General features: G+C 29.6%; 1 protein-coding gene across 1 annotated transcript; it reads left to right on the forward strand.

Moving 5' to 3' along the window:
• The first annotated feature begins 2,872 nt into the window (after positions 1-2,872).
• On the forward strand, positions 2,873-8,696 carry LOC149228289 (CASP-like protein 1U1). The gene is made up of 3 exons (XM_089375665.1): positions 2,873-3,377; positions 8,086-8,212; positions 8,337-8,696. The coding sequence occupies exons 1-3, from the start codon at positions 3,169-3,171 to the stop codon at positions 8,556-8,558; spliced, it is 558 nt and encodes a 185-aa protein (XP_089231791.1). The 5' UTR covers positions 2,873-3,168; the 3' UTR covers positions 8,559-8,696.
• Positions 8,697-11,054: the final 2,358 nt, after the last annotated feature.

Consider the following 11,054-nt stretch of genomic DNA (forward strand, 5'->3'; position numbering starts at 1 on the left):
ATAATGTAATATATAATTAAATGTGTTTTGATATTTACTAACAGATATACATTTATAGTTTTTAAATTTAAATGCCTGACTTAAAAAATATTAAAATTTAAAAAACTAAATAATTTTTTGAAAACCTCTGGCAACATTTTTTTCTGAAGTATAAATTGTGTTCAATATTTAATAGTAAGTGTAATAACGTGAAATGAAATACAAGTTCTGGCAAACCGTTCTTGAAGCATGTTCCTCATCTGTCACACATAAATATGAATAATAAGAGAAGGAGATCTGTTGCAGGGTCTCTGAGAAATTGAAGCGCTGCCCATGTATATTAATCGATATGATCGCGCAAATATTTTGACATTGATTTTTAAATCTCCTAGTCTTAATTTACACCCTTCATTAGCTCTTAAGTATGCATCTTTATTTAGATCACATGCACCATGGAAATATGTGAATGAAAAGAACCCTTCCGTTGCTTTCCTAATTTTTTTCAGAAGGATTTGATTCGTAGACTGTTGTGGATATTCTATTGGATAGTTCGTCACATCAAATCTGATAAAATTATATTTAAAATATGAAATTTTACACTATTACATTTTTATTTCTTTTTAGATTTATGATTTATAAATTATTGTTAATAGTGTATGCATGTGAATTAAAATTATGCAGAAAATAGATAACAACGAAATAAAATCTCACAAACACATTTGACACATTATATGACCTAGGAAACCCTTCGAAAGAAAAACCCACTCGATGGTGAGCCTGCTCCACTCTCTTTCTCTAAAGAGAAATATGGGTGCGAGTACAAAGAAGTATGGCTTGTGCCCGTGGGTAGCTACAATGCACAAATACTCTTTGTGTGCTCTACTTCTATTCCTCTTGTCTATTTTTGCTCAACTATGGAACAAATGCATTCGAAAGAATGAAACCCCTTTTCCTCTTAGTGGCCTGGTTATAACACAACCATATAGCCTACTAGTGGTTAGGTTTGACTACCTCAACTCTTAACCAAAGTCACAATATAGAGTCTTTTAGAGTATTCTTCATCATAATCACGTGGCTAAACCATTTTCCACGAATAATGGGGGCTGACATGACATCCTCTCAAATTATGGTGGTGAAAATAGGAAAGTCAATTTCTGAGTGACATAACTTTTGCATATAGACTCCAATTGACACGATTCTTGTAGTGTTGGAAAGGTCTCTACATGTAGAATAGGAGGGAAGGGTGTGATGCTAAAGCATCAAAGCTTTACCCCCAAAAAACGTCGTTTGATTCCTCAAAACCCTCCTGAAAGGTTTCATTCCCCAATTTGCCAAACTAGGTCCCGCTGGTAAAAAGGGTCCTGTGATTCGATTTCTCTAGTTTTTCCACTCTAAAAGCATCGAGATGGATGACAAACAATATAATAACACATATTTCATTATATTTGGAATTTTTCTATTACAATGACATCAATAGAATTAAGGTTTTTGGTTATTTTTAAATTCTAGATTCATCATTTAATTCCAAATTTAATGAAATATTTGTTTAATGATCCAATCCAGTTTAGACTTTCTAATGTTTTGTCCCTTGGAGAGGAGCCCTTCACCAAATGCTAAATAAGGAGGAGGGAGTCTCCCAAAACAATGAGAGAGGTTACTTGTTTTTCTTTGGCTAATTAAATTCCCTAGTAGAGGGCATAAACTTTAACTTGATTGTTTGTCATGCATCCTAAGTCCCATGAATACTTTGCAACTTTAACTTGGGGCCATAAAGCACTCGTCACCCCCTTGCAACTACTATCATCCTATATAATAATCTATAATATTGATATTGAAATATTTTAGTTATAATCGATACCGAAATGCCTTTTTGGTTAATAATAATTAAGTAGTCTCTATTTTGGAATAAGGCTTTCAAAATTTTAATTTAATTATTAATAATTATTCCATTGAATATCCTAAAATATTTTAAACAATAGTCCCAAATCAAAAATTGATAGTTATTTTAGAAGTACTTATGTCTTTCTAATTAAATTGATTATTAAAACAAAGGTCACATAAACATGAATTATAATTTTTTTTAATATATGGTATTAATAAGTCATGGTATTCACTTATAATATTGTAACAAAACCTATTTATAAATTAAAAATCTCTACCATAAAATAAGAGTGAATATTTATAATTAAAAATCTTGTTACATATGTTTTTAAATATATAAATATTTAACTAATATATTAATTCTTTTCATAATTAATAATAATAATAAAATTACACTTTTATAATGTAATATATAATTAAATGTGTTTTGATATTTACTAACAGATACATTTATAGTTTTTAAATTTAAATGCCTGACTTAAAAAATATTAAAATTTAAAAAACTAAATAATTTTTTGAAAACCTCTGGCAACATTTTTTTCTGAAGTATAAATTGTGTTCAATATTTAATAGTAAGTGTAATAACGTGAAATGAAATACAAGTTCTGGCAAACCGTTCTTGAAGCATGTTCCTCATCTGTCACACATAAATATGAATAATAAGAGAAGGAGATCTGTTGCAGGGTCTCTGAGAAATTGAAGCGCTGCCCATGTATATTAATCGATATGATCGCGCAAATGAGATCCAACTTACTAGCAAACAACAAATTCTGCATGGGAATTAAAAAAAAATTGAGGTGCAGAGCAGCGGAGCATGGCATGTGGATGGATATAAAGGCATTGCTGCGAGGAACGTAATGACAAACGCGTTTAATATTATGTATGGGGTGGCATCCTATTGTACAACCAGATGGCGCACACAATCCAGATATAGTATATTCCATTTACAGATGTGTTGGTGGGAGATAACAGGCGTGGATTCGGCAATGAAAGCGGAGGTCCGGGAGACTTTGTTGTTGCTGCCACCATTATTGATCTGCAACTAATACAGCTAACACCTCCTCATGTCTGTACCACGCTGTTCTTATGTTTACGTGTTGAATTCCATGGTTCCCATGTGGCGTTGTCATTCCCACCCAGACATCTGGAGGTCTCCAAACCTTATCTCCTGAATTCAGCATCTCTATTTAAGTTGTGTGATTATTCACTGGTTTTGGACTAAAGTACTCTTCCATTATAACATCCTTCCCTGTGCCATTTATTATCACTATTCTTTCTTCTGTGTGAGTTGCAGCACAAGTGGTTACAATGACGAATGCCATGGAGGCCGGGCAAGTTAAAGATGTGCCCGTGCAGCACCATCGGTCTGTGTTAGACGTCTCGGAATTTCTGTTGAGGGTGCTCGCCGTAGCTGCCACTCTCTCCGCAGCCGTCGTGATGGGAAGAAACGAGCAGAGAGTCACGTTAATTGGCAGCTCTACTATGGATGCCAAATACAGCTTCTCACCTGCTTTCAGGCAAGTAATCATATTCCTATGCTATCCACATATTAGATTCACATGAGTTTCAGACTATTTAATGATGGTAGACCTATATTTATCTAATGAGGATAGACCTATATTTATTTTATTAAGATCTTTATTTGTTTTGTTTACATGGTTTGAGATTTCTGGAAGAGCAGCACTGTGTGATGGTATAGGATTCCTCTGACGTTTTAGATGGTTACTTCATTCATTATTGGGATTAAAGCGGTAGGTAATGTGAGTATATTAGTAACTATCTTTGATGATGGATGGATGGAGTAACATGAAGATGATGGATGGATGTAGTAACATGGGAAAAGTTACATGGTTCGAGATTTCTGGAAGAGAGAATTGGCAAAAGTTACATGGTTGGAGAGTTTTGGAAAAGAGAATTGTCTAATGTTAGAGATTTAGATGGTTACGATTTCTCTTCCTGAAATCTCCGACAATATGAGTAATGGAATAGGAATTTCTTAAAATCTCTAACAAATTCATATGAATAATGGTATAGGATGTGAGTATATAAGTAACCATCATATGAATAATGGTATAGGATGTGAGTATATAAGTAACCATCATAAACATGAAGATGATGCATGGATGGAGTAATAGAAGGAGTAACATGGGAAAAGTTACAGGTTTGGTTTGGAGTAATAGAAGGAGTAACATGGGAAAAGTTACAGGTTTGGTTTGGAGATTTCTGGAAAAGAATTGTGTGATGGATGTGATGTTGGAGATTTAGATAGTTATCATTTCTCTTCCTAGGATCTCCAACAATATGAATAATGGTATACGATTAGTCCAACATGGTTATTATCTCTCTTCCTAAAATCGTCAACGTTTTAGATGGTTATCATCTCTCTTCCTAGATGGTTATCATCTCTCTTCCTAAAATCATTTCCTAGATGGTTATCATCTCTCTTCCTAAAATCATCCAAATCATCCAACGTTTTAGATGGTTATCATTTCTCTTGAAATTCTCTTCCTAAAGTCTCCAACAATGGTTATCATCTCTCTTCTTAAAATCTCCAACAAGATGGTTATCATCTCTCTTCCTAAAATCTCCGACAATATGAATAATGATATAAGTCTCCATCAAAATCTCCAACAAGATGGTTATCATCTCTGTTCCTAAAATCTCCAACAATATGAATAATGGTATAGGAATTGTCCAACATTTTAGATGGTTATCATCTCTCTTCCTAAAATTATCTCTCTTCCTAAAATCTCCAACAATATGAATAATGGTATAGGAATTGTCCAACATTTTAGATGGTTATCATCTCTCTTCCGTGAATTATCTCTCTTCCTAAAATCTCCAACAATATGAATAATGGTATAGGATCCGTCCAATCTTTTAGATGGTTATCATCTCTCTTCCTAAAATCATCCAACTTTTTAGATGGTTATCATCTCTCTTCCTAAAATCTCCAACAATATGAATAATGGTATAGGACTCTTCCATCGTTTTAGATGGTTATCATCTCTCTTCCTAAAATCATCCAACGTTTTAGATGGTTATCATCTCTCTTCCTAAAATCTCCAACAATATGAATAATGGTATAGGACTCTTCCATCATCTAAAATCTCCAACAATATGAATAATGGTATAGGACTCTTCCATCGTTTTAGATGGTTATCATCTCTCTTCTTAAAATCCTCCAAAGTTTTAGATGGTTATCCTCTCTTCCTAAAATCGTCCAAGTTTTTAGATGGTTATCCTCTCTTCCTAAAATCTCCCAAGGTAAGTTTTAGATGGTTATCCTCTCTTCCTAAAATCGTCCAAGTTTTTAGATGGTTATCCTCTCTTCCTAAAATCTCCCAAGTTTTTAGATGGTTATCATCTCTCTTCCTAAAATCTCCAACAATATGAATAATATCTCCAACAATCCTAAAATCGTCCAAGGTTTTAGATGGTTATCATCTCTCTTCCTAAAATCTCCAACAATATGAACAATATCTCCAACAATCCTAAAATCATCCATCTCTCTTCCTAAAATCTCCAACAATATTTCCAACAATATAAACAATATCTCCAACAATCCTAAAATCGCCCTCTCTTTCTAAAATCTCCAACAATCCTAAAATCGCCCTCTTTTTCTAAAATCTCCAACAATATGAATAATCTTAAAATCCTCCCACATTTTAGATGGTCATCATCTCTCTTCCTAAAATCTCCTAACAATATAAATAAATCGCCCTCTCTTTCTAAAATCTCCAACAATATGAATAATCCTAAAATCCTCCCACGTTTTAGATGCTCATCATCTCTCTTCCTAAAATCTCCTAACAATATAAATAATGGTTGAAGCCTTCAATCACTTAAAATTTTTGTTTACAAAAGCTTATATTTTCATTTTTTCTTATATTTTTTATAATTTTTTTTTAATATTTCCAAAAATAAATAAATAAACAAATAAAAAACATGGTTTTTATATTTTCATTTTTTCTTATATTTTTTATAAATTTTTTTTAATATTTCCAAAAATAAATAAATAAACAATATTTCCAAAAATAAATAAATAAACAAATAAAAAACATGGTTTTTATTAACATCTTTGGAAAAAAAACTTATATTTCATTTTTCTTATATTTCCAAAAATAAATAAATAAACAAATAAAAAGCATGGATAAATAAATAAACAAATAAAAAGCATGGTTTTTACTGACCTTTCTTCAAAAATATATTTCATTTTTCTTATATTTCCAAAAATAAATAAACAAATAAAAAGCATGGTTTTTACTAACATTTCTCCATGTGTAAAATGTGTAAATGAATAAATAAATAGAAAACATTTTTTTACTAACATCTCCAAAAATCTGTATCTCCAAAGATGCATCTGTATAGCTGAGCAAACCCAGACCAACCAATATGTAGAATGTCCTATATTTATTTACTTAAATCAATATCAAATGATTATTACTTAAATCTTAAATCCATTTTTGTTATAATCTTAGGTTTTATAACAACCCAAACCTAAACGAGATACACTGTAGAATGCGATTTTGGTATAAATATCGGCCCAGCCCCAGATTAACTGTAGGGTTTTGTATAAAAATTTAAAAACATAAACTAGTAAGTTATATTATTATTAAACTACTTTATTATTATTTAGACGGTTAAGTGAACTTAATATAGATTATTGCTCATTTTGTAAGATTAATTTTAAATTATTAATTAATGTTGAGCTAAATTTTTTAGTATTTTTTAATTTAATTAAATATAATCTTTTATTAGCAAGTTGTCTAGATAATACACAGTATAAGTCTTTTGTTTTTTATTTCTAAATTGTCGAATTTAGTAAAAAAAAATTAATCTTAATCGTTGTTTATTTATTTTTTAATTTATTATAATTATAATTAAATTTAATTATTTAATTTAATCTCATTGTTCGATATTTTTAATTTATTATAATTTTACATTATATTATAATTATTAATTTTTTAATTATTTTTTTCTAATATATTTTATTTAGTTAGTCAATTTAGTTCAAAATTTCATAGTGGTGATTTTGGAATTGTAACTTCATATACAAGTTTTAACATTTTCTGGCATCTGTTTGGTCCATTTTGTTTAAATAAATTTCAATTAATAAATATGAATTGTGAAACAATTTTAGAGTGGTGATTTGGAATGGTAAGTTTATATAATTTCGTTTAAATAGTAAATTTGAATTGTTTAGATAATAGTATGGAATCCTAATGTGTTAGCGCTTTCAAGTACTACTATTTATATAAATAAATCTCAGATTTATTTATATTTTGTTTTTATGTCAACCCAACCCAAACCAATTACCAATTGTATTTTAACCAGAGTCAAATGGATCTTAAGCTTTAACTCCAAACGGAGAATACCATGTAACAGTAAAACTCATTCTAATTAATAAGAATTATTTATAATTTGTTTCTAGGCCATTGCATAATATACATAGTAGTATACAATCTTAATAAGATTTATTTATATTTTGTTTTTATTCTAATTAATAAGAATTATTTATAATTTGTTTCTAGGTCATTGCATAATATACATAGTAGTATACAATCTTAATAAGATTTATTTATATTTTGTTTTTATGTTTGCTTCGAGTGTTTTTAACTATTATATTATTTATAAATTTAAAAATTATTTATAAAAACATGGTATAATATACACAATAGTATACAATCTTAATCCTTTCTTTTCTAAATACATGGTATAATATACACAATGGTATACAATCTTAATCTTTTTTTTTTTTTTTTTTTCAGTGTTTTTAACTATTTATTTCTTCTGATTTTTTATTTCTCAGACCAAATCTTAACTATGTAATTAAAAACACTATTTATTTCTTCTGATTTTTGGATTTCTAAGACCAAATCTTAACTATGTAACTATGTGATTAATATGTAAGACTTTCTTCTATATTATACTCTTTATAAATTCAAAAACTCAAATTTAAAAAATTTCCATTTTAATTTTAGGTCAATTCTGTCCGTGACTTTATCCTGGGTAGTTGGGATGGTTCATTAATGACCTCCCCACCCAGGTTCCAATCGTCATTGAGTTTCTTCTCAGAGATTCCTGCCCTTTAAACAAAATATAATTAATATATAAATGCAAAATAAAAATATTTGCATGGAGTTTTCTTTTAAATTCTTTTAGATAATAGAAAAATACTGTACTTGAAAGAATATGAGTGAATAGAAAAATACTGTAGTGCAGGTTCTTCGTGGTGGCGAACGCAGTGGCTTGCGCGTACGCGCTTCTATCGTTAGTCATATCGTTGTTGAAGAGTAGGAAGACCAGGTCTCGGTGGGGCACCAAGTTCTTCCTCTTCGTCTTCGATTTGGTACGACATATATATATACATATGTATATATATACATCTTTTTCCTTCACATATGTATATATACATCTTTTTCCCTCTTCGATATATATTCACATATTCTAAAGCTTGGTGTTTGGGAGTGCAGTTGACGTTGGTGGTGTTGGCGGCGGGGGCTTCAGCAGCAACTGCAATCGCAGATGTGGGTGAAAATGGGAATAAACACTCGGCGTGGATGCCCATCTGCCATCAATTCAACATTTTCTGTCACCACGTTGGCGGTTCACTCGTCGCTTCATTTCTGGGACTCATTTTCTTCGTGCTCCTCACCATATCAACTACCTACACATTCTATAAGCACTGCTATTGAAACCACCCACCACCTTTTTCACTTTCTCCATCTCTCCCATTTACTGCTTTCTGAATCACTTATACTGCTCGCTTGTTTAACGTTATGTCATATTTATTTTAAAGTTTAACGATTCTGTTGAGAACTCTCCAAACAGAATGAATGAATCGACTTACCTGTGAAATTTGAAACAAATGGTGCAGTGTGGAAATTATTTAGGGTTGTCTGATCGAGCGATATTTTTTCAGTCACATACTTTAATAATTACAAAATGTGATTTATCTTAGACGTTCAAAATGGTTATTTTACATTTTTAATTATAAAGGGTGGTTTATTTAAATTTAAATATATTTTTAATTATGAAATGTGGTGTATTTTATTTTAAATACTTAATTTTTTTTTTAAATATTCAAAAATAAATATAATTATTTTTATTTTAAATATTCAAAGTAGATATTTTGATTTGAACTTTGGGTATCATGGTACACAATACTTAAAAATATTTTGAAGAATTTTCACTATTATAATACACAATATTTTATAACATGGTAAACTTTGAATATCACGGTACACAATACTTCATACTTCATAACATGGTGACTGATTTGAATTTTGACTGTCATGATACACAATATTTTATAACATGTAATATTTTATAACATGGTGAACTTTGAATATTATGATACACAATACTTCATAACATGGTCACTGATTTGAACTTTGAATACACAATATTTTATAATATAGTAATTTGTTACTGATTTGAACTTTGAATATCATGATACACAATATTTCATAATATAGTAATTTGTTACTGATTTGAACTTTGAATATCATGATACACAATATTTCATAACATAATAATTAACCATCAAATCTCATGTTCCAAGATTTAAATGAGAAATATCTTCTTAATACATAGATTCACCAACATAAATTTACCAATTATTCGATATTGTTATTTTAAAAACCAAAATAAATTTTCATTCCATAAAAATATTAAAATCTAATAAATTAATTTGTTTAACATTTTTATCTTCTATTATTTTAATGTTTTTTTGAGTGGATATGTTTTTTTAAATTTTCATCTAATAAAAATATTAAAATCTAATAAATTAATTTGTTTAACATTTTATTTTCTGTTATTTTAATGTTTTTTGAGTGGATATGTTTTTTTCATCTTTTAAAAATATTAAAATCTAATAAATTAATTTGTTTAATATTTTCATTTTTTATTAATATTTTTATTTTTTATTATTTTAATAGTCTTTTTTAGTGGATATGTTTTTTTCCCTTAAAAATTCGTTTACATTTAAATCTACAGAAATAAAATACATACTTTATAGCTAAAAATATCTACTTCTTAGATTCGCTATATGAACTCTATTCCTTTATTTCATATATAAAATGATCTTATATACTATCTTAATATTAAGTCTTAGCCTTAAAATTATATCTTTAAACCAGTTACACTTCCTTTAAAAAAAAGTTTACTCTTCCTTTATCTTTTCCTCTAGTAAGAGGTGTATCTTTATCCAACTTGTTTTGAATTTCGACAAACTTTTATGTATGAGGCAATGATAAAAAGTTTTTTGTTTTTTTTGAAATATTTATATTATTATTATAAGAAGATTACAATCATTATTTACTTTCATAAAAGGACACTAGGTCCTAGAGATGGGTATGTTTATTTACTCAAAAATGTTATTCGAAGTGAAATGTTATTCGATCTTGTATGTCAACCCTCATGGGGAAGAAAACCTAGTAAACTTTTTCGAGATACTATGAGGTTGGTATTAATTTAGTTTTATCCGCTTTAATATAGTTTGGGAATTTGGTCAATTAAAAAGGATGGATCGGACCTACATGATTAGTTGATTGAGTGATTAACCACTCAATTGTGATCAAAGGCCTTGTCTTCATTTGTCGGTTTGTGGTGTATCCCTCTCGGAAGACTAATCAGTTGAGTGTCTTCAATAGTTAATCAAATGGAGATCATGGTTGTCTGGATGCATTGTAGAAAAACTTGTAGATTCACACGCTCATGTAATCTACTAAAACAAGAGACACGAATCTACTTCTACTCTTTACAACGGAAGCCCATAAACATTGAGAAAACAATAATCAATAGAGGAAGAGAATTAAAGGCACATTACACAATAAATATCCAGGGAAAGCCACGACTCAAAACCCCACTATCTGTTTTGTATTAATCTAGAAAATCAAGATGAAATTACAATGCTTGTTCTCTCTAGAACAATCCCTAGCACTCAACAAATTCACTCTCCAACTCATAAGCAAGCTCAAGGCCGAATCTAAGCCAATTCACAAGATCTCCAAGTCTCTATTCCAATGTGTAGTTCCTATGAAGGATAACTTGTATTTAAAGGGAAATAAAGCCTCTAAAAATAGCACAATCCCTCAAGGATCAGTTCTTGAATGCATGCACTATCAGTGCAACTCAGAAAAATCTAAAACAAATAGTATACTGTCCCCGCACTCTAGTCTTAACTAGGT

Source organism: Pinus tabuliformis, chromosome J (assembly GCF_031772625.1).
Source record: "Pinus tabuliformis cultivar Carrire ecotype Pingquan chromosome J, CPIR1, whole genome shotgun sequence".
In the NCBI taxonomy this organism is placed as follows: domain Eukaryota; kingdom Viridiplantae; phylum Streptophyta; class Pinopsida; order Pinales; family Pinaceae; genus Pinus; species Pinus tabuliformis.